Raw genomic sequence first — 24,664 nt, 5'->3', positions numbered from 1 at the left:
TATAATATCTTTTTATTACCATTACCAAGGACCATTTAAAGGACCAGCAGAGTCCATACTAAATACCGTACCCCGTTGGCAGCCGTAAATCTATGTCACTAGATGTCACTAAGAGTATCATATGAATAAAAATGTCGTTTTTTTTTAAAATACGCACGCGGTAGTTCAACGGCATTACAAGTGATACAGTGAAAAGTATATAGATGACGCTAGGGGCCCGTGTCATGTTTCAGTCCCTGTTTACAACGCAAGCCATCGTTCTTATTTTGAATTGACATGACAATCATGCAAAAAAGTACCATACTGTCAAATTTTCTATCTCTTTCATTTTGAGCGTGACGTCAATGACTAGTAATATTACTTTCAATATATTTAAAATTTAGATTTTGATGAGGCCATTTCGAACGGTGTTTATGATAGATATCATGTTGACAATCAATCTCCTGACCGTCTCGCTCACACCAATCCTATCGTATATTTGAACGAGTGCGACCGAAACAGTTGAGTATTATTGAAGATTTTTGAATGTATAAAATCTTATTGGTAGTTGTCGAAAACCCGCTTTTTCCATAAAGTGTTTGCGCGACGTCAAGTGAATGATAGGCGTACGAGCAAGTACGCGTTGGATGGTCGACTACTATGCGCGGCGGTTTTTACGCGTACTTACGGTGACACACAATCGAAAAAGGTCGTCGAGCCATAAGTACGCATACTTGCTCGTATCGTACGTCTATCACCCACTTCAGACTGCGTTTCGATCGGCGTTTAGCGTCAATAATTATCAGGCCCCGTAGCCGAATGGCATTTCTCCGACGCCAAACGAAAGCGATACGCCGCTGGCTCTGTTGCGCCAATACGCAAGCGCGATAGAGATAGATGTCTACTAGCGCTTCGTTTCGTGAGCGTTTCGTGAGCGATTGTGCCATTCGGCTAGCCACCCAGCTCGGCTTCATGGCTTTACGAACCTTAGCTCGGACCATCGAATATGAAACTTATAAACTTCTTTATACACAAGGGTATAAAGAAGTTTATAAGCAGGTGCTCCATGACACCATTGCACCAATCTGTCGCCAGCACCGCTGCACTTCAACGGCCAAGTCACACAACATCCATACTAATATTATAAATGGGAAAGTGTGTGTCTGTTTGTTTGTCCATCTTTCACGGCAAAACGGAGCGACGTATTGACGTGATTTTTTAAGTGGAGATAGTTGAAGGGATGGAAAGTGACATAGGCTACTTTTGTGTCTCTTTTTATATCCCCCCACTTCCTTAGAATGGAGGATGGAAGTTTGTGGAGAGATTTTCGAATTTAACGCGAGCGAAGCCGCGGGCAAAGGCTAGTTAACTATAATAATAAAGAAATCGCAGTAAGGAACTTTATGTAGATTTCATTACTTTTTAGAGATAAACAAGCAGCTCCATCGAGATGGCTAGCTATTTTTTACAGAATGTTTTTGGTGGGATATATACAATATAAATAGGCATAGGTATATAACACTAACAAGGTATCTATTGTCTTAGTCCGTTTTTACATTATCCGATCCGATATCGGATGTCGGAAGGATTTAAATGGAAAAAATCCAAGATAGCGCCTGTAATGTATGGGGTATCAGTCCTCCATCCGATATCGGATCGGATAATGTGGAAACGCATTTAGTCTCATTAATTATTACTTATGTCAGAGTTTCACTAATTATTTCTTTTTATTCATTTATTATCTCAGTTTAGGTTTACACGAGTACCAAACGAGTAGTATACGAGTAGAAAATATATTACCAAAACAATACAAACTATCATTAATTTATTATAAAAACGTAATCCAAAGTGCCACACCTAGTCGGCCAGTGGCCTACGCTGCCGATGGTTAGGGTGCTCGGAGTGACATACAAGAAACGCTGAACTATCCGCGTTCTGTCCAAGACGAAGCCTGACCGACGAAGCTAGCAAGTCTCTCTACATGTTAGCTGAAATACTGTCAAACCGTTCACTGTGATCACTCAGATTATTATAAGCAAAATGATCTTCGAATGAACTTTCTGGACAATTGAGATGCATGGGCGCAGTCGAAACCAGCTCGCCGCTTCAGCCGTGTCCCGTTGAAAATCGGAAAGATTCTTTTCCTTAGCACATTTAATGTTTACAAATTGGATTCGCCTTCTGTCACCTAAACTGGTAAATTTATGTATGAGATCATTGGTCATACAATTATTAATTTATACAGTTATTAATTCTGTATCTCTACTCGCATTGCTGCTGCGATTCTAAAATATTTAATATCCTTATATTATTTAATATTCAATAAATCATACAATGACATTTGTGATGTGACATGGATGTCAGATGTCACATCTGTTGGCACAATGATTGCGTTTTGTTGAACGTATTTGAGCTCAACATATAGGTTTATTATCACTAAGTATATTATATTAATGAACAACGAAACGGATGTGACATTTTCCTAGTCCACCAACGTCATCTAGTCATTTTATTTGGCAATAATTAGACAACATGCGAACAAACTTAGCCAGCGAAGCGATCACAACTACGTCGAGACGACTCGAGACCGACCAAAAAATATAATTTGTAAAAATTGTGTTTTGAGCCAATATTTTGATATTAAAATAAAGTTTTTTGATAGTTATTCATAGTATAATATCAAAACAAGTAAAAATATGTGTGAAAATATGTTTTTTTCCACTCCCGGGTTACGAAACAAGGCCATCTAGTTTTAAAGCAAAAACTAAGCTTTTTTCAGGGGTACGCTTTTTTGTATGGGCTATATCAGTCTAGTATTAAATGGTCCTTGCCATTACATTACTGTTCTTATGTCGGTCACAGATTGGAACAAAGAATCAATAGAGCTCGTGATTGTGAGAAGAAATAACATAAAATATTTCTAATGAACAGATTTTTTTTAAATAAAATGACACTCATTCCTAATTCAAAGTTGAATATTTTATATTTTACCATTTTCTTTAGTTATATAACACACATTAAAAGACAAACAATACATTTAAAAATGGAAAATGTCTGCCTTGGGTGAGACTTGAAGTGACGGCATCTGGATTCAGAGGCCGTGAGTTCAAGTTGAGACTTGAACTCACGGAGACTTGAAAATGTCTGCCTTGGGTGAGCCCAAGGCAGACATTTTCCACTTTAAAATTTATTCTAAGCCTAGTGGCATCATTCCTGTTAAAAAAATACATTATTCTTTGACTTCACCATCTCTGATTGCGAATTCACGGTTTTCTTAGAACCTTTACAGGTCACCAAATATCAGATTTCGTTGCTGTCAAACCGCTTCGTTGTCATGTCATGGTATATTGGTTATTAAGCTATGTTACGACTAGGTATTTAATTGGTGACAGACGATACAAAATTTGTGTATCTGGCGCAATATTTTAAGTAACTAACTTACGGCGGCTATATTTCCGAGCTCATATAACCCGGCAACCTTCAAATCAAGAGTGAACAGGCATCTTCTGGGCGAGCTCACTCCATCGTAGGCCACGTCTTTGCCTTTGGCTAGTCTGTGGCCAAGAGTAAGCCCATTTATAATTTAAAAAAAAATACGGTCGATAGTATTAGGTTATTAGGATGGTAATAGCCACGCCGTGTCATTTGTCGCCTTAAATGAGCAAAGGGTTGAATAAAAGACTTATTTTTCAGCCAGTTAAAAGTATGGACACGTAACTTTAGCGCTGATCGTTATTGCGCAAGTCAAAAACAGGGGGTTACCATGACGTGCTAAAGCCGTTCAGTTTAGGTTGAGAGAGAGGGACGGAGCTATGTAACTGTCATAGCTGTGTCCCTTTCTCTCAACCTAAACTGAACGTCTTTAGTACGTCATGGTAACCCCCCAGGTCTCAGGGGATTACAAGGGGCGAAGGGTGTGCGCCCCCATGCGCAGCTATCCCCTCCACATTTCACTCAGCGCTGAACTTATATGCCGCCACTTGTACAAATTTTGTAATGTAAAGTCACCCAGTAGTGATTGTTAAGAAAGCATTTCTTTTTTTTCTGCCACTTTTATGAAGTGATATTTTTGGAAAAAAAATGCTAATTCTACTCAGAATTACTAGCCTTTTCAATCCTAGTAGTTAAAAAAATTGTCCCATACGATTTTTTCTTATTTTGTTACCATTTTCCGTACATGTTGTATGGGGTAACAAAAGAGGAAAGTAACAAAAATGTATGGAAATTCTGGGACACTTTTTGTCTCCCAGTGAGATTGAAAGTACTCGTGATTCTGAGTACAATTGACCTAAAACTCCCTAAAACAATAAAAAAAAAATATTGGCAAAAAAAAAAGAAATGCTCAAGAACGAGTTTAAAGTTTGAAAATGTACAGTTACTACAAAATGCCTCTTAAGTTGAAGTAGGAACGATCACTATTGCTTTCAGAGTTGTCTATATGAGTCTATACAATGACGATTCTTACAAAATTGGTGTTAATGATATTATCACAAAATGTACAATTTGCGATTTAATAAATAAAGCTGATATCTTGTGAGCAAACGCGGCCTAAAACTAAAATGTGGTAAACTAATGAGATGGTTGTGATGGTAAAGCGTTAGACTGTCAAGTTAACCTTTTTTAGTGTGTGTCATATTCGGAACAATATTCACACTCGTAATTCGAAGTTTATTATAAACACCAATTTATAACAATGTTTGTACTTTATATTCAGGAATCCATATACCATACGAACTTATTAAACAAGCGAGTATGTTCCAAATATGGCACATACGATACAACACACTTATATCTGAAACAATCTCCCATAAGACTAAACCTTACGTTCCAAATGTGGTACTTAGCATAAACCATGTTCCAAAAATGGAACACGATTTAAATTTAGTCTAACGTTTCCCCATCATTCTAAGTGATTGAACTAAGTTTTAAAACTAGCACTTATTAGACACTTTCGAACCGAATTCGTGTAAAATATCACACGCCATTTCTAAATCGTTTCTAGTAATGCCTAATGCTCGTACTACGATGTCTTTGGGATAACCCTCGCCTACTAGACGAGCTATGTAGTCTAAATTTATATTCTCATACGATACGTTCTCACCGTATTTTCGGCCGTTTTTGTCGTGCGTCAGCGGGTTGAATTTCTTGGCTGGAAAGGAAAAATAGTTTGGATTAGTTTTGATTTAGTGACTCATTTTTTATTTAGTAAGTCGTTTAGTTGAAATTCGAATGTAATTTTACACGTACTATAAAATAATTGCACACCATTATAATAGGGAACTTGACTGTAGTTAAAATAAAATATTTTTTACAACGCACGAAATAAAGCATCAGATAATTATAAGAAAAACATGGACAGAAGTTATTTTTAAATCCAATTTCTATTTAATAAGTCAGGTAGAAATATATAAAGTAACTCAGTAACTCAGTTGACCGTGGCGTCACTCAATTCGATTTCATATAAATTCCATATCAGCAAGTCGTTAAAATTCGTTTTGACAGTTCCTAAAAAGAAGCTGATTTGACTAGGAGGCAAGTAGCCTATTTACTAATACATAAAATGTTAACAGTGATTTATCTTGGTGAAAACAAACAATTTTTTTTATTCTTTTATTTTGAGGTTTAAATCAAGATTTTACATTCCTACAACTTTACAAGGAATCATTCTTGCTGGGAACACTACCAAACCTTACAATCAGGGCTAAATTGTCTGAGACAAATCTGGAACAAAGCGTTTGAGGGGTTAACACACAACACTTACGTGCTACAACTAGGTAATTTCTCTCCGAAGCCTTATTCTCTTCCGATGACAATTTAGGCTTTTATTCTGCCTCTTTATTCTCTATCCTATAAAATATAATTTAAAAGATACTTACGTGCTACAGCTAGTTCATTTCTTTCCGCCGCCACGTTCTCATACGGCGGGTCTTTCTCTTCAGAAGGGAATTTTGGCATCGTGGTTGATTTAGTGGGATGGATGTCTCCTGCGCTAGTGCTTGTGGGCAACGACCTTTGCCGTGGCGGTGCTCTGTTGAGGCAAAATCAAAAATGGTTTAATACTAAAAACACCATACAATTAATCAATATTTTATATCAAAAGTACTTCTGGTGCCGTAGCCGAATGGCTTTTCTGCGACGCGAAACGAAAACGAAACGCCGCGAAAGGTAGTCTGACTCTGTCGCGCCAATACCAAGCCAACAATGCAATGCGCACTGCCAAGGAGTGGAATTCCTTGCCGGCGGCATTTAACCCGGCAACCTTCAAATCAAGGGTGAACAGGCATCTTCTGGGCGAGCTCACTTCATCGTAGGCCAAGTCTTTGCCTTTGGCGAGTCTGTGGCCAAGAGTAAGCCAATTTATAAAACAATAGCGATAGACATCTACGAGCGTTTCTTTTCGTGAGCGTTTGTGCCATTCGGCTACGCACCCAGGTCATTTCATTGTAGAATTAAATGGTCTCTCGAATTCAGTTTAAATGGAAAACGGGTCCTAAAATATTCATATACTTAATTTCTATCCATCGAACTGGGGATGGACATAATCCTATACGAAACTACAATACTATAGTAAACACCGTATTTTTTTTTTTGTTTTCCGTTAAATTCGACACGCAGTTAGGTTCATCATCAGGAACCACCACAGGGAACCACCCTGTAACCTGTATATCGCTTTTTGTTAAATTCGAATTATTAATAAATGGATTAATTAGTGTGAGAGCACATGTCAAAACAAGTAACATTAGGAAGTGATAAGGGATGCCACACACGTGTTCAGGAATTAATTTTTTTTTTTTGAATAATTCGATAACCGTAAGAGTTAAGAGGCCAGTTTCTTAGAGAAATTTGTTGTATTTGAACTAAAGAATCTTCCCTTAAAGTTAACGGAATTCAATAAAAACAGAGTGTAGAATGGCCAATAAACTAAGGTATTGATATTCGGATTAAAAAAGTGTAGTCAATCATAAAATCTATGAAAACGGTTAATAAACCTAATTCTTACCTATTTTCAACCCTGTCAAATATCCTGTCAGGTTTTTCAGGTATGACAGGTGGGAATTCTAGTCTATCTAAAGGCACTACTTTCTCTCTACTATCAGGTATCCTGTTTTCTATCCTATGCTCTCTTTCAGCAGGTATGGGGGGTATTCTATCGCCCCTCTCTGCAGGGACAGGCCTGTGTTCTCGCTCTGTTGGTATTGGTATTCTGTCTCTTTCTGGTTTGTCAGTTCTTTCTCGATCGGGTCGGTCCGATCTTTCAGGTAGTCTATCCGATCTATCAGGTAATCTATCCGATCTATCAGGTAATCTATCAGGTATTCTGTCCGTTCTTTCAGGAAGCCTTTCCGATCTCTCGGGTAGCCTATCCGATCTCTCGGGTAGTCTGTCCGATCTTTCGGGAACCCTGTCTGTTCTATCAGGTATTCTATCCGATCTTTCGGGTATTCTTTCTGATCTTTCGGGTAGTCTATCCGATCTATCAGGTATTCTATCCGACCTTTCGGGTATCCTTTCTGACCTTTCGGGAACCCTGTCTGTTCTTTCAGGTAGCCTGTCAGATCTCTCGGGTAGCCTGTCAGATCTGTCAGGCCGGTCGTCAGAATTATCAGGAGGGGGTGCCGGGAGGGGTCGACTGTTGGACTGCGGTGTGTTCGCTCGTCGAGGCTTCTCGAACGCTCTTGGGTCTGGTGGTACCTAGAATTTAAAAAAGAGTGGGTTAGGCTATCAAATATAAACATTGTGAGGAAATCACTTTGAAAAAGACGTTTTGAACGCAAAAACACTTAAAGGTCGTAATTACTAGTACTTAGTGCTTGTGGGCAAACGACCGCTAAAACTGTTCAGTCACCAGCAATAACATGTTACCTACTCTTCGAAGCTTTTGAAAGCCGTAAAAATGAGTGACAAGTTCTTTATGGCTGTATACATAAAACTTTTTTGATGTTTAGCATATTATTGCTGGTGACTTTTCCTATTAATAAAATGAACTTTGACACTTTCATGGGATGTGTATGTGTTTAGTAAAACGTCCCACATTGTCGGTTACCATTAAGGCGAGATTTACATGTATCTTTATATGAATAAACTGACAAAGCGGCTTTATAGCAATCAACAAAGTGGGACGTTTTTCCGTGCACACTCACAATTATGAGTTTATGAATTAAGCGTTTAAAAGGTAATCTACTTAAAAGTTATTTGGGAGAGATGAAAAGATTACATTCGTGTAGTCAGTTTAGTGATTTTAATTTATCACAAAACTTACTTCATGTCGGGTATCAATGATTCCTGTAATTGTTTCTGTAGACCCTGTGATGATGGAGGTCAGCCGATGCCTGGAATCCGGTTCAGGTTCTAGTGAGGATCGTCTCCTAGGCTCTGCTATGTGTGAAGGCCCTTTTAAGAGGAAAGAAAATATTTTGTTACAAATTGTAAGCCTTTATGGGTCACGTTGTTTTACGATTTTTTACAAAAATAAAATAGCAAAAAAGTGTATGCAACATTGAGAATTAGATAACATTTTTTAATAAGTAATATATTACGAAATTTATTACTAAAAAGCTGTCTTTGTTTTTTTAATTAATAGTATTCTTTCAAATAGGATTTTAAAGATTGCTTGTTCTTAGTTGTCTTACTGGAGGGATATCGTTCCAGCATTTGGTTGCCAGATGTCGAAAACAACTAGTTATGTGGCCGTTCCATGAAGGTGCATTTCTAACAGGTAACGCAGTTAACCTAGTGCTATTGCGGTTGTGAATAAAATATTAATAAACAAAAGGTATAGTGCCATCTAGACGACCGTAGGTACATGTTTTTTCTTAGACTTGTGACTACATGGAGTCACATCAGCAGTTCTGAAAAAGTTTGTTCCTACTTTGTTACGAACATGATATAAGTCGGCTTTCGTAAGATATATACAGGATAATTGTTATAATTAAGAAAATATAGATGAAGTTTAATGACCAAATAAAACTTACTAAAATTTCAATTCAAGAAATAAATCTTGGTAACAAAAAAGAAATAATAAAAACAAATTTAACTTTTCCCTTAATTTTTGTACAAACTTTTCGAGAACTGCACACATTCTGTCTTTGATAGTCACCTTGTGCACTAGCAACCGATATATCCTGCACGCTGCAAGCGGTGAGCCCCTGTTCTATAGGCGACAGGCTCTTCCTGGGCGGCAGGGGCGGGGCGCGCAGCTCCCCGTAGGCGTTCTCTTGGGGCGCGCGGCGCGCGGCGCGCGGGGAGTGGCGCGGGGACGCCACGGGCGAGCGCGCGGGCCGGAGCGCCGCGATTGTTGACAGCGCCGCGTTGAACTCTGACCAGTCCTGCAGAAAAAATCCGACTTTTATTCGATGCTTGTTTAAATGAAAAATGTTCAAAGGTCGGAAATGTGATTTAGAACTGTATGTTACTCTTTGAGAGTAAGATTTAAAAATGAATAACAAAAATCCTTGCATAAAATAAATAGTAAATTTACATTACGATATAAGAACGAAAGATAGATTTTCAATAAATGTTCATAAATGACGACGAAAAAGCGTAATTTAAATCGACACAACACGTATTCACCGCTCTTTTACGGATCTTTAATATTTCAAAAAAAAATTGCAATATTATCATAAAGAATTATATGACAAACAGTAAAAATGTTTTTAAATAAAGCGATTTAAAATTAATAGAGGCAAAAAAATCGAAAACTTACTTTCACTTTGCAAGCACATAACATGCTCAATGCAATGCCACACAAGCACAAACATGATGAAAAAAAAAACATGATTAATGAGCACTTAAATAATAGGTAAATAATTATGACAATATAATAAAAAAAATGACAAAATTCTTTTTCTAACAAATTTTTACCGCATAGCATACACGGTTTTTTTAAATTTATTTTTTATATGAATAGCTGTCAGTAACTATAGTAGAATTTACAATGACCATATCTGGAACAATATGCGATAAATAGTTTAGACTTATCCTTTTAACGCATATCTCATTCAGATAATTTGTTTGAATTTGAAATAAAATAGCTGTCAGTAGTGTATAATTTATAACGGCCATATATGGAACAATATGCAGTAATGGGTTAAATTGTAACGTATTTTGCAAAACAAAAACTTTTTCTATCTAATCCCAACCTATTATTCAATTTTTTAGAAAATTACCTATGTTTAGAAAATTATATTCTTCTTTGAACAGAAATAAAATTAAAAACGTTATAAAATTATGTCCCTTCCTAAATATAAAAACATTTTGACAAAATTAATATTTATACAATAAATAATCAGGATAACACTTAACAATTACTTCACATTTCCATAAAACACTACATTTTAAAATAACATTAAATTGATATAAGTAAAATAAAAAACTTATGTGAATAATTAAATTTGAATGACATAAAATCAGAAATATTGTTTAAAATAAAAGGCCAAAAAAAAAAACACATGAAGCGAATTTACCAAGCGTATAATTGTCAATGTCAACGTCAAAAACTTACAAATAAATAAAATCAATTCATTACAATAAACATTATTTAAATAATTAATACATTGGGATACAAAAATGCACCTTATCGTGAACGGGTTACTATTTTTCAGATTTTTTAAAAGTATAAATCATTCGCATTAGAAAGAGACAAAATGCAGCCTATGTCACTTTCCATCCCTTCAACTATCTCCACTTAAAAAATCACGTCAATTCGGCGCTCTGTTTTTCCGTGAAAGACGGACAAACAAACAGACACACACACTTTCCCATTTATAATTTATAATATTAGCATGGATAAATATTAAAAGAACTTTTTGCCTTGAACCCCTTTTAATTTTATTTTAATTACAATAATCATACCCAATTTGTGTCACTGGGGTTTCTTCTCATATCAAATTTATTTTAAATGAAACGGCTCCATAAAGTAATAAGTTAAGTTTATGTAAAAAAATCCCAAGCAATATTTAATTTCCACGATAAAAATCATGCATTAACAATATTAACAATGTCAAAAATACATCACGTACGTTAAGTACAGAATGTTATCACTACACAAAAAATACTTTTGACCAATACTCAGATTTTTTTGACTGACCAAAATTTAAATGCAGCAAAAAGCAAACACAATAAGTAAAAAAAACAAAATAATATATTTTTACTATAAAATTTCATTAACGCGCTGTTAAAAATCCCTATTTTTTTATTATATTATTCACATGATCGCATAGTTAAAAGAAAAACTTAATTTCCAAGTTTATTCGAATATAACTAAATTAAGTACATTTAACATAAACAGGCTTAAAATGACTTGACACGTAAAATATAACATTGGCATAACTCTAAAAATATAAAATATTTAAAATAATAAAAATAATCTTAACGTAACAAAATAGTCCGAATTTTATATTTGCATGTCATCTTAAGAAAAGTCGACGAGACTGAAGTAAGGACGCTAAGCAGGACGAAATCCGTACATTGACCCGACATTTCCTATCACTGTCGCACGCGCGTAGTTATATTGTTGTCTAGCTCGCACTGTTATTGACAACTCTCGGAATATATTATAGGTGTAGATCAATGTCTGAATTCTTCGCACTTAGAGTTTAAAAGTAAGATATTTATACTTTGTATTTCTATACTTTTATTTTATAAAACAAAAAAAAAATGAAAATATATTTTCAGAATTATGCCACTGTTCTAAATAAAATATAATAATGATTATCAGTACTTTTTCATAAATTAATGATACTTTAAATGTAAATGAATGTAAGTTTAAATCGTAACACGTATTTACAAAAAATAGTTATTTCTAATACTTGTGCAAAATTAATAAATACAATAATATGAATTAATTTTCTTAATTTCATGTTACAACTTTTTATACACTGTGGTTTTATTTCACCTGATTTAATTTTTTTTATATTGAGTAGATTTTTTAGGCTTTGTGGAAGCTTCAAGGAAAAACTCATCCCATCCGAAACATAAACGACAGAAATACTGATAAAAATGTTTTTATACTTATAATTTTATGTATTTCATTAAATTAACAAACCACAATGAATGGAATGATATTTCGGACTATAATTACTTAAGTATTTTGCGCTTTAACTCTATTGCTTTGACTTGCATAAAACGAATCAAGGTGTAGTAAATCTCGAAATCATGGTTTGCCAACAAAATAGTACTAATAAGTCGCTCTCACAGAAAAGGGACCTTAGTGTATATGCGATAACATTGCAAAGCGTTTTGCAGCATTCTTAACCCTTTGTCCGCTAAGGGTCACTTGCACCACCGAAAATGGAAGGCTCACCCGAGGTTAACTCACCATTTTATATGGAATCTGACAGTTGACAGCACATTAACCTCGAGTTAAGCGGGTGGTGTTAAGTGGCCCTAAAAAGCCCAAGCGCGTTGATAGGCGGAGCGTTCAAAGGGTTAAGCGTAAGCGGACTTACTATGGTCCCTTTTCTAGAGATAGACACAGTAATGGTTACGCTATCACAACTTCGTTTTCGTCCGAATTTTTCATTTTACAAAGTATTTCTGTTAAATTCTGTCAAATGAAAGTCTGTCGAATGAAATTCACACAATTTCGGAATTGTGACAAATTTTAATAACAAATATAGTGAATGAGTTAAAAAAGGGTAGAAAAAGTGGCAGTATAATTTCGTCGCTTATAATTCATAAATTTGTGAAAAGACACGATATTGCCATTTTTTTAACTTCTACTCTTTTTTGACCTACTGCAAAACTAAACGGAAACCTGTCAAGACTAAATGAAAAAAAAAAATATGTCAAAAGCGCTTATTGAACTAAGCCTACTAGAATAAATATATTTAGTTTTTTTTTTCTTCTGTCAAATGAAATTCGGACAATTTTCGGAGTTGTGATAGGTTTGTCCGAAATAATAAATGGAATGTATAATGTAAGTGACATTGCGAACGGCACACAGACAAAGACACGTGCAAACATTAAGCATGCGGTGATTTCCTCTCGTGTCTCTGCGAAACAAACAAACACAATGTTGGCTTAAACGTCCATGCAAAAAAATTAGGACTTTTAATTTAAAAAAATGTATGGGATGGCCTCTACACTGCTTCATAAAAGGTATAACAACAAAAATAGTATGATCCGTTAGAAGGCATATTCGGATTAAGAAAAAGTTTTCATTGATGATTTTTTTAGATAACATGGTATCGAAGTAAATTTTCTTGAACTTACTAGTGACAGTATAAATTCAATTTAATTTCAAAGTAAAATAAAATATGCTCTTTATTTTCAACAAAACCGTAACTAAAACGGTACAAAACAAAAGCTTAACGATAACTTGGCAAGCAAAAGACATTTAGTCATGCCAAAAACAGCGTCAAAAATGCTTCATGCTTTGAAAAGCTGAAAAGAACTGGCGAATATCAACGGCATACTCACTATCAAATAATTCACTGACCATCACAGAACATTTTTTTTTAGCCTGCGTTAGTGTCCCACTGCTGGGCAAAGGCCTCCACTCTCTTCCTCCACTCGACCCTATCACTCGCATTTCCCCACCAGTTGGGATAAAAAAATTCCAGGTCGTCGCACCATCTCCTTTTTGGTCTGCCTGAACCCCGACCTGCACCATCTATGGTAGTCCGTGGGTCCCACTCTGTAACCATTTTGGCCTACCTTTCAGGATGCATGCGGCAGACGTGTCCAGCCCAGTCCCACTTAAGCTTACATTGTTTATGTTTTCTTTACCTCGTCACAAAGGGTTCAATTTTTCAATATGAATTGAATAAATAATAGTTTTACACTGAGATAATTTCGGACACTAAAAAAAAAGAGTTACCAAGAGCCCGGCATCTTACGTGGCTAACCTCCTTACCACTAGACCACCCGACCACACAAAAATAGGGGACTAGCGTAAAGTTTTCTTGATGTACGTTTTTATCTTAGACTTTGACTTAGAGAGTTACTGTCAAAGTAAAATGTGTAATCACACTGCATAGACTGCCATCTCTCGACACAAGCTTCAAACTTTTGGACCTCAGTTTTATATTGTTAGCTTGATATGTGTTAAAATGTCAAATTAATATTAGCGCCCTCTAGCCGAGCGTTCCCCAAAGGTGTAACGCGATCTAGGCCACCGTAACTATTTCTGTAGGGCTTTGAGGTAGGTACGTTTTTTTTCTTACCTTTATCCGTCTATACGGAGTTACATATGTCTTTGCTAAAACGGACTTTGTCTTTCGTACAAACGTTGATATTCGCCAGTTCTTATTTGTAAAATAAACTTTATCGCAATAGTTATAAAGTTACCTCTGCATCATCAATGTCGTCCGTCAGCCCGTTGAAAGTAGTGTTCCTTGAGGACCAGCCGTTGGCACTCGCGTTGCTCGATATTGTGACGTCTACGCCTGAAAATAATAGGTATTTTGATTGTTTGAGGAAATATATACTTAGTCACTACTTTTTTTTTAATAAATAAATAAATATTATAGGACATTCTTACACAGATTGACTGAGGCCCACGGTAAGCTCAAGAAGGCTTGTGTTGTGGGTACTCAGACAACGATATATATAATATATAAATACTTATATACGTAGAAAACATCCATGACTCAGGAACAAATGATAACAAACAATCTCGTAGGTATCTCACGCTGCTCCTCAAAGTTAAAACGCAGTAAGTCTACACGCATTCCATACATACTTACTACAATTTTCTTTTCATTGACAGACGAAGATACAATTTTTTTTTAAAGTAGTGACGATATGTGCTTATTAACTGAGACTAGAATCAGTACATAACTAAAATAAAATATTTTATGCAGTGCACGAAATAAAGCACCACATAATTAGAAGAAAAATATGGACAGTAGTTATGCTTAAACATAATTTCTATTTAATAAGTCAAAGAGAAAGATATAAAGTAAATGATTTGACCGTTACGTCACTAATTTCATAGTAATAATTTTGACAGTTCTTAAAAAGAAGCTGATTTGACTAGTAGGAAACTAGCCTATTATAAGAATAGGCTCCTAGACTCATTTCGAATTTGGCACAATAAAAAATTGTTTTCTGTAGTATTTGACATAAAAAAGAATATTTATAGATTTTGGGTATTAAAAGTGTATGATGATTACGTATTTTCGATTAAAAATGTGTGGATTTATTTATTTATTTTGGCCACCAAAAACGCTATCAGCGATGTAGTGACGTCATCGAATTCGAACCTTACTGCATGTCAAAACAATCACTGACATATTGAACTTTATGCCTTCATACTTAAAAAGTCATATAATGTTGTTTTCGAGTAGAATGACCTGATGCGCAGACATGACTATGTTGTTTTAAACACACACAATAGGTACATAACACACAATTCAATAATTCACATTTGTTTATGCGATGGGAGGCAAACGAGCAGGCAGGTCGCCTGATGGTAAGCGATCACTGCCGCACATGGACACCCGAAGTTTATTAAACCGTAGACATATACACCGTGTTTCACTTAACACTAAAAACCTGAAAACTGTTTGTTCAGACACAGTATAAACCAGTAATAACTCTTCTTACAAACTTCACGCCGCGCGGTGTGTCCCCCTCCCTCCCCTCGCATGCAGCGAAAACATGCGAAATTGGTAATTATTGGGCTGGACAGTCGGGGCCGCGTTTGCGCGCTGTTTTGATGTGTGTGTGAAAATCACGTCAGTGCCGAGGTCATTTCGTTACTGTAGTGTTTATGGATGTATGGAGAACAGTTCTAAAAATCCGGATATAACATTCTTCACAATTCCTAGACTTCCAGAAAAGTAAGTGGTTTTTATACTTATATTTTTGCAGCGTTAGGTAAAAGTGAGATATAGTGATGCATTAAAATCAATAAGGATTTACCTGTAACGACATTAATTACTTTGCAACCAAATACTTGTTTTTTATTTAGGTAGATGATGCGATCTATCTTATCTCGAAAGTTTGGTACCTACTTAAACATTGTGGAACCATCTATTCAGACATTTTATGTAAATACTATTTCGTCAGTATTTAAGAAAAAAACACGTACCTACTTGAATGGTACATAGTAGAAAGTGCGTTTTTGTTTTAAATAATATCTAAGTATAACATATAAATTACCACATACGTGATGTGAAAAGCCGTCCCCGTGAATATCTCATTTTGCTCGGGATCGTTACACAATCTAGTATTGCGCTTATGAGACTAATATATGAATAATATTTTTTTGTGTATTCAATATTGACTGGTGTGGTATTGTTATACTAATACTTACAGTTACCTAATAGTACCTATTAGATAACAACAACTTACTTTGTACGAAGTTGATTGATTAACTTTATAGTAATTTTGTTCAACCCTGCGTGACCTTGCGCAGTAGAGACCGCCCGCATCTACCTGCCGGAAATTAACTACTGAATATTCCTTATACTGTGATTCAGAATCGAGAGTAGAATCGATTGAGCTATATCTTGATGGGGGTAATATTTTTTGTTTTAATTTGTATTATTAGTTATTTTTTACGTGCCCATTCTACAAATTTGTAATACAACATTATGCATATCATATTGTTAGAGGTTGTATACCTTTTTCAGTATTTAAGGGTATTAATACTGGCTGGTTACTTGGACGATTATTTTTTCCGCTACGAGATAGACGTTGTGCGTCAGTTTAATTTTAAAGTTTATCATAAGTCATAACAAATTGAACTCGTACCTAATTACAACCTTGTCATTTTGAATTTTAGGTTTAAATTTGCTTACTGAGTCACCTGTCCAATTTGAAGTTTACTGTGACACAGGTTAAAGTGCTTTACATTGACATAGCTGTCTATTGGTAAACCTTATGTCGTTGCAGTAACGTACACAATTAAATAGTTTGAAGGTTTATGATGGTAGCTAGCAATTATTTTATTGAGTGTAGAGTTAAAAGCCGAGTAGAGCTGCACAGAAAATTTTAAACTCAATTTAAAAAAATAATAATCATCAGATTAAAAAATGAACATTCTATATACGTTTAAAAAAATAAAAATCAGTTGGGGTGTCTGAGCTTTTGAGTGATACCGGAAACACCGTGTATATATGTATACAATTGAAATAAAAGAATACTAACTTGATCCATTGCAACCGGACGACCCTGATGAACCTGACGAATTCGAAGATACTTGTTTTACAGCAGTCTTTGTGTGTCTGTGAAATACGAATGTATTATTTTTATTATCAATGTCTAACAAACACAAGGATTATGGAGAAATTTCATTAGTCGATAACTCGTTCGGTATACAGCATACGGGGAGTCGCCGCAGGCGAGATAACGACCAATGAAAGTGGCGCAAATTGATTGGTCGTTATGCAGCATACGGAGACTCCCCGCAGGCGAGATAACAACCAATGAAAGTTACTATGACTATTTAATTTCCCCGAAAGCGATGCAATTTAATTGGTCGTTAACTCGTTCGGGATGCAGCATACGGAGACTCCCCGCAGGCGAGATAACAACCAATGAAAGTTACTATGACTATTTAATTTCCCCGAATGCGGGCCCTGTGGCACGCGTTCCAGAAATCTCTCGCACCCCGAATACGAACCCTATCGACTAATGAAAACGTTTCCCCGAATGTGGGTCCAGTGGCACGCGATCGAAAAATCTCTCGTACCCCGCATGCGGGCCCTATCGACTAATGAAATTGCGCCATTAGCGCTCTCTTTCGTATTGGCGCGACAGAGCCAGTGCGTTTCGTTCGGCGTCTATGATTGTCATTTTAGACAGCATTCTACCAAGTCCTCGCATACCAGACTTGCGTTCTAAGTATTCTCCTGTACGCCTACATACGCCAAACAAGAGCGTCGTCTTAATGCCTACCATATGCGATGCCTAAAATACATTCTGGGAGTCACGTGGAAAGATACAATGACCAACGAAGCCGTTCTCCTGAAGACCAACTGCAGCAGCCTCACAGCAATCTTATGGCTCAGATGTCGTGGCCAATGATGAGATAATTATGTAAAACTTACTTTTCACCCGAAGTGTTAGGCGGCCGCGGCGGCACGAAGGCATCCACAACAACTTGTTCCGTGCCTTTTATCTCCGCGCGGCAGAACGGACAGCCCTGGCCTTCTGAGTCCTGAAAGAAAGAATGATAAATTCTGTTTAGTGAGGCGCTTTGATTTCACGAATTCCTATCAAATTTGAACCTTAGCATCGATTTTGGCTGGCTTTCATCAGATGACAACTAAAACCCTAGTTCATAGTCGTAGTGTACAATACTAGTAGGACGAAATTCAGTCGATGTTTTGATTATTTTTTAGTATTTATACTCTGTATAAACAGATAATTTGTGTTGTTTTGGATATATTTGTTGGTTAAGCCTCTCAGCGACAGATCTGCTCGGAATTGTATTTAGTTGGTTGGTTAACCGACGATTACTGTTAGTTGTTGTTAGTTACCCGAAAATTTACGTAGGTAAAAAAACGTAGTCAAATAATATGTAGATATTATTTGACTACGTTTTTTTAAGTATACCTAAAAGTACAGAGTACAGGTACAATTTTTACTTAAAAGTGACGCCACAAGCCCCCACTCCGGAACTTTGGTGTTTTGTATCTTTGTATTTTTTCATTAACTATAAAAATTAAGCGAAAAATATGTGTTAAGTATTTTTGGACGATCTAACTAACGAACTAAACAGAATACCATATTTTTTAACCGTCGCCTCATATCTCAAGAAGGACGGTTATCAAGTCGTCTGTATGTTTTTTTTTTTTTTTTTATTTTTTATGTTTGTTCCTCGATATCTCCGTCGTTACTGGACCGATTTTGAAATTTTTTTTTTGATTGAATGTATATGCATACAGATTGGTCCCATTTTTCTCAGAACCCAGTTCTGATGATGGGATCCTGGAGAAATCGAGGGAACTCCTCAAATCTGAAAGGCATACATATGGTTATTTTTGTGTTTTTAAAGGAACAGCATGCATTTAGGTACGGAACAGTGACATTTGGTGCAGTGGAACTGCTGATGATGGCCAGAACGGAACTCTTCAAATCTGAACGGCACGCTTATAGTGACTTTGGTATTTTTATACGAACAGCATGCACTTTCGTCCAGAACAGTGACATTTGGTGCAGTGGAATTTCTGATGATGGTCAGAACCGAACTCCTCAAATCTGAACGGCACGCTTATAGTGACTTTGGTATTTTTATAAGAACAGCATGCACTTTCATCCAGAACAGTGACATTTGGTGCAGTGGAACTGCTGATGATGGCCAGAACCAAACTCCTCAAATCTGAACGGCACGCTTATAGTGACTTTGCCATTTTTATAAGAACAGCATGCACTTTCGTCCAGAACAGTGACATTTGGTGCAGTGGAATTTCTGATGATGGTCAGAACCGAACTCCTCAAATCTGAACGGCACGCTTATAGTGACTGTGGTATTTTTATAAGAACAGCATGCACTTTCGTCCAGAACAGTGACATTTGGTGCAGTGGAACTGCTGATGATGGCCAGAACCAAACTCCTCAAACCTGAACGGCACACTCATAGTGACTTTGGTATTTTTGTAAGAAAAGCATGCATTTAAGTTCAGAACAGTGACATTTATTTAGTTATGTTTGTTAAGCATAAGTTTTGAAGTCAAAGTTTGTCAAGCTTCGATTTCTTATAATATAATAGGATTCATGAGGAATTGAGGAAACTCCTCAAACCTTAACGTTATACGTATATTCATTTGTGTTGCCATCTAATAATTAAAGCATTAAAAGCAGTTTAAAAAAATACTTACACATTTCTACATAATCCAACATTCGCAAGTAGCTTTCACCAGAACCCGAAAGGCGACGGTTTTTTTTTCTTAAAAATTATTTATGTAGTCGTCATCCCTATTCAAGGAGTGAGCCTTCTGTACTTGTACTATTATATATTCTGCGCTGCCAGAGCTTAACGAGGGTGCGGTGTGCTGATGACGGGAGGACTTACGGAACTAACTTGTTCCGTCTATTGTCCTTTGAGTCGTCGGCAACCCGAACCCTCCTTGGAACTTGTACACTCCTTTTTGCTGTGTACTTAACACAGCAAAAGGGAATGTACAAGTTTCTAATGGGGTGGCAACGTGCATGTGACACTGTTTGAGTTGCAGGCCTATGGACAGGTTACGGTGACCGCTTTACATCAGGCGGGCCGTATGCTTGTTTGCCACCGACGTAGTATAAAAAAAAAGCTTTCAAGACTGAGGTGAGGTCACCACTGGTGAGGTGGTGAGGTATACTTACAATTTGCCAAGCGGTGAGACACGGTGTACATAGAAGATGTCCGCAAGGCTCTATCCTGATGTCTTTGTCGTTTTCGGCGCAGATCTTACACAGTTGAAACGTGCTTCCTGTAACATAATTATACATTTTTCATGATATACACCGTGTTTTTTTTGTTTTCCGTTAAATTCGACACGCAGTTAGGTTCATCATCAGGAACCATCCTGTATATTGTTTTTTGTTAAATTCGAAAAACAAACATCGTGAGGAAACCGGAATAATTCCAATAAGGCTTAGTTACCCTTCGGGTTGGAAGGTCAGACAGTGCCTACGGCAAATACCCTTGTTCCTCGTAGATAACCAAGTTTGATAACTGGTTTTGTATGAGGAAAAATATTCTTCCTAGCTAACTGGGCTATGAAAGAGCATTTTTTATTTCTTTTTTGTAGTTTTCTACGAAGAATTTTTTTTCTTCTTTGTTTACCCGGTTATGAGATTTTTTTCCTCGTAGAAAACCATTCTTTTTTGCAGGTTTGGGTTTGGTTGGAAATCCTATTTCATAACCCACTTAGCTAGGAAGAATTATTTTGCCTCATACAAAACCATTTATCAAACTTGGTTTTCTATGAGGAACAAGGGGGCAAATATTGGGATTAGTTGTCAAAACGGACCCCAGCCTCCCATGAGCCGTGGCGAATGCCGGGATAACGCAAGGAGGATGATGACCCACGGTTCAGCACAATCATGAAGGTCACACGCGTTGGGCTCCAGGGATCCTTTAGAAAGGTAAAAGATCGGCCTGAGTGGAGGGCACTGCAACGTACTGCGACTTATGGTGGTCACGACCCTCAGACATGAGGTCTTGACGAAGAAGTATGAATAATAATTTAGCAATACTAACCCATCTCACAATAAAGTTCATACTGTTCTTGAGTGACGGTGATATGGTCTTCAGCTGGCGATATGATGGCGCTGCTCAAGTCTGGATTCACGTCTCTTCCATCAGGGTATAGGTAGCTGGAAATTTAAAGTTATTATTACAGTTACATACGGACCAAACTATGTTAAATAATAAAACTACCTAAACCCTCAAATAGTCCTTACACCCTGGCGGGTGTTGCCTCTGCGTGTGTCCCATGATACGGACAAGGGCAACATCCGCTCGGTGTACCCCTTACATTTCATGAAAGTGTCAAAAGGGCTTCTACGCGTTGGCTTCGGCCCCGCGCACACCTCCCAAAGGTCCGAAACACCATTGTTAGTTGATGGGAAAAACTACCGTGAGACACTGACATATTAAACATGTAAAATCGGGTAACTCACGTAAAATTGTTGAAGGTCGCTCGACATGTTTCGCTCCGTAACAAGGAGCATCGCGCGTGCTCAATTAAAATGCTCCTTCGACAATTTTACGTGCGTGAGTTACCCGATTTTACATGTTTAATAGACCAAACTATGTATTCTTAGAGCGCCGGTAATCGCCTAAGCCCAAGCTTCCTCAGATTGTGGTGCCATCGAATAAAGAAATATGGGTGGAATATGAAACTCGATCGACACAGTATGATTTTAAGTCACTTATGGGTCGAACGCTAGTCGCGAGAATTTAAAATGTTATAATGGAGATATCAGTACATCATAATGTTATGTTAACTCTAATTTTACAGCGCATCGGCTAATATGTACCTACCTAATTATAGGTTGTATGAATAAATTAATAAACAAATAAATAAATCATCAGAGTATAGGGATAAGCGGAGGAATTTAATAATGATGATGAATTTAGCTCTTAATAATGATGAATGGTTAAATACGACTGAATTTTGATTTTGGGTATTCGGTTAGCACATAAGAGATTAGATTAGCCTTTGACCAGGAAATTGGACTGTAATGTACAGGTGAGCTGCATAAGTGCATGGCGAGTTATTCAATGAATTCACTCATCATTTTTAGGGTTCCGTAGCCAAAATGGCAAAAACGGAACCCTTATAGTTTCGTCATGTCCGTCTGTCCGTCTGTCCGTCTGTCCGTCTGTCCGTCTGTCACAGCCGATTTACTCGGAAACTATAAGTACTACAGTGATGAAATTTGATGGGAATATGTGTTGTATGAACCGCTACAAAATTATGACACTAAATAGTAAAAAAAAGAATTGGGGGTGGGGCCCCCCATACATGTAACTGAGGGATGAACATTTTTTTTTCGATGTACATACCCGTGTGGGGTATCAATGGAAAGGTCTTTTAAAATGATATAAAGTTTTCTAAAAAACATTTTTCTTAAAGTGAACGGTTTTTGAGATATCAGCTCTCAAAGTCGTAAAAAGTATGTCCCCCCCCCTCTATTTTTATAACTACGGGGTATAAAATTCTAAAAAAAATAGAGGTGATGCATGCTAATTAACTCTTTCAACGATTTTTGGTTTGATCAAAGTATCTCTTATAGTTTTTGAGATAGGTTGATTTAACTGTAATTTTTTTGCTGCTACGGAACCCTTTGTGCGCGAGCCCGACTCGCACTTGGCCGGTTTTAAATGTAATTTCGCAGCTCACTGCACTATTTCGAGGTATGTAAGGAATGCGAAGGGTATGTGGTAAGGGTATAAGGTAAATAATAGGCTAGTTTCCTACTAGTCAAATCAGCTTCTTTTTAACAACTGTCAAAACGATTTGCTAATATGGAATTACTATGAAATACTGAGGAGTGACGTCACGGTCAATTCATTTACTTTATATCTTTCTGCTTGACTTATTAAATAGAGATTATGTTTAAAAGTAACTACTGTCCAAATTTTTCTTTTAATTATGTGGTGCTTTATTTCGCGCACTACATAAAATATTTTATTTTAAGTATAGGAAACTAGCCTATTACAAAAATTTAGATTAGAACTTACAATCCCTCTCTATACCCGTCTAGCAGAGCTTGAACCAAACTCTTGTTCTGCGGGATGGTCTGTAGAATCTCTCCGTCGACGGTCACGTAACCTATTGCCCATTGGCCCAGTCTTGTACATGATAATCTGAAAAAGAAACAACTAGTTAAGAACAGTTCTAAATAATAATTATACACAGTGCTCGTGACGTGAGCATTGCGAGAGATTTTAGCCACGCATTTCTAAGGCTAAGATTTTTTTTAAACACATGATAAAATTTGTAATTCTTTTTTATTGTTTTTCAATGTATTCACATAAGAAATTAAATTATCCATAAAACTGGCACTTAAAATGAGTTTTAACGTTTTTTTTTTTCATCTAACAACCTCATTTTTGAAAGGTTTTACTTCTCACATTTTGACATCATCTATGTTCTAAATTTATTTCATAGAGGGCCAAAATCTGATGAAATTCTACAGTAGGGCGAGATTTACAGCAAAAACGCATTTTTACTACAGTGCTGGCTATATTACACACTATTTTTAAGGACCGGACCGGCCGGTCATGTTCCATACTTTGCCTACCAGGGGTGTTACCATGACGTGCTAAAGCCGTTCAGTTTAGGTTGAGAGAAAGGGACACAGCTATAGCAGTTACATAGCTCCGTCCCTCTCTCTCAACCTAAACTGAACGTCTTGAGTACGTCAAGGTAAACCCCCTGTTCTAGTGAGAAAACAAAATTTAACTATAACCCTAATATCACTTTATATAGTCCTGAATAAGTAACGTTGACGACCGGTCTGGCTCAGTCGGTAGTGACCCTGTCTGGTGAGCCGCGGTCCTGGGTTCAAATCCCGGTAAGAGCATTTGTGTGATGAGCACAGATATTTGTTCCTGAGTCATGGATGTTTTCTATGTGTATAAGTATGTATTTAGCTTAGCTTAGTTTGGGGCTAAGTTGATCTGTGTAAGGTGTCCCACAATATTTATTTGTTTATTTATTTATAACCCTAATATCACTTTATATAGTCCTGAATAAATGCGTAGTAACTTGTGATGAAGTAATATTTGATATTTCTATGTGGTTCCCGATAAGGCGATAATCGAAGTGAAAAGAAAAATATCGGCACGGTCAACTTATTGAAATCCTCGGCCAGTCTAGAACCCTGTCGTATTGACATTTGCCATAGTCATAGTAATCCTAATCACTTAGACGTTTACTGTGAAAAGGTTCTACAGTGGCCTAGCATACAAATTGGTTACATAGAACTGGCATATTTTGAGAAATCATGTCATCGTTTTACCCGCTAACAAGGCTATTTATCATGCTTCGATATAAAGGAAAGATTGTAAGAGAAATTACTCAAATTTCACCGTAATGCGTTTTTAATCACGTTATGAGAAATTTCCAATTGTACAAGGACCAAAGCAATGTGTCCATTAACCTAGTTTGACAAATAAAAGAAACGCGACGTCATTCAAGATTAATATCTTATTTCTTAGTAACACCACAGTATAATAAAGAGTAGGTACTATCATACAGTATGGCCTCTCCCGCTCCCCGCTGAAAGTGCCGCC

General features: G+C 36.7%; 1 protein-coding gene across 1 annotated transcript in view; it reads right to left on the bottom strand.

Moving 5' to 3' along the window:
* Nucleotides 1-4,214: 4,214 nt before the first annotated feature.
* LOC125236964 (E3 ubiquitin-protein ligase CBL-B-B-like) overlaps nt 4,215-24,664 on the bottom strand; it is a 178,127-nt gene continuing 157,677 nt past the window's right edge. Inside the window, exons 4-15 of the mRNA XM_048143881.1 lie at nt 23,108-23,233; nt 21,119-21,234; nt 20,239-20,345; nt 17,979-18,088; nt 17,077-17,153; nt 14,269-14,366; nt 9,077-9,305; nt 8,240-8,370; nt 7,444-7,671; nt 6,980-7,284; nt 5,856-6,007; nt 4,215-5,128 (exon numbers count right to left, since the gene is read on the bottom strand). Coding sequence (XP_047999838.1) covers nt 4,911-5,128; nt 5,856-6,007; nt 6,980-7,284; nt 7,444-7,671; nt 8,240-8,370; nt 9,077-9,305; nt 14,269-14,366; nt 17,077-17,153; nt 17,979-18,088; nt 20,239-20,345; nt 21,119-21,234; nt 23,108-23,233 — 1,897 coding nt within the window. The 3' untranslated portion in view covers nt 4,215-4,910. The remainder of the gene's footprint in view (nt 5,129-5,855; nt 6,008-6,979; nt 7,285-7,443; nt 7,672-8,239; nt 8,371-9,076; nt 9,306-14,268; nt 14,367-17,076; nt 17,154-17,978; nt 18,089-20,238; nt 20,346-21,118; nt 21,235-23,107; nt 23,234-24,664) is intronic.

This window comes from Leguminivora glycinivorella, chromosome 20 (genome assembly GCF_023078275.1).
Source record: "Leguminivora glycinivorella isolate SPB_JAAS2020 chromosome 20, LegGlyc_1.1, whole genome shotgun sequence".
Lineage (NCBI taxonomy): Eukaryota > Metazoa > Arthropoda > Insecta > Lepidoptera > Tortricidae > Leguminivora > Leguminivora glycinivorella.
This window is presented reverse-complemented; position numbering and strand designations above follow the sequence as displayed.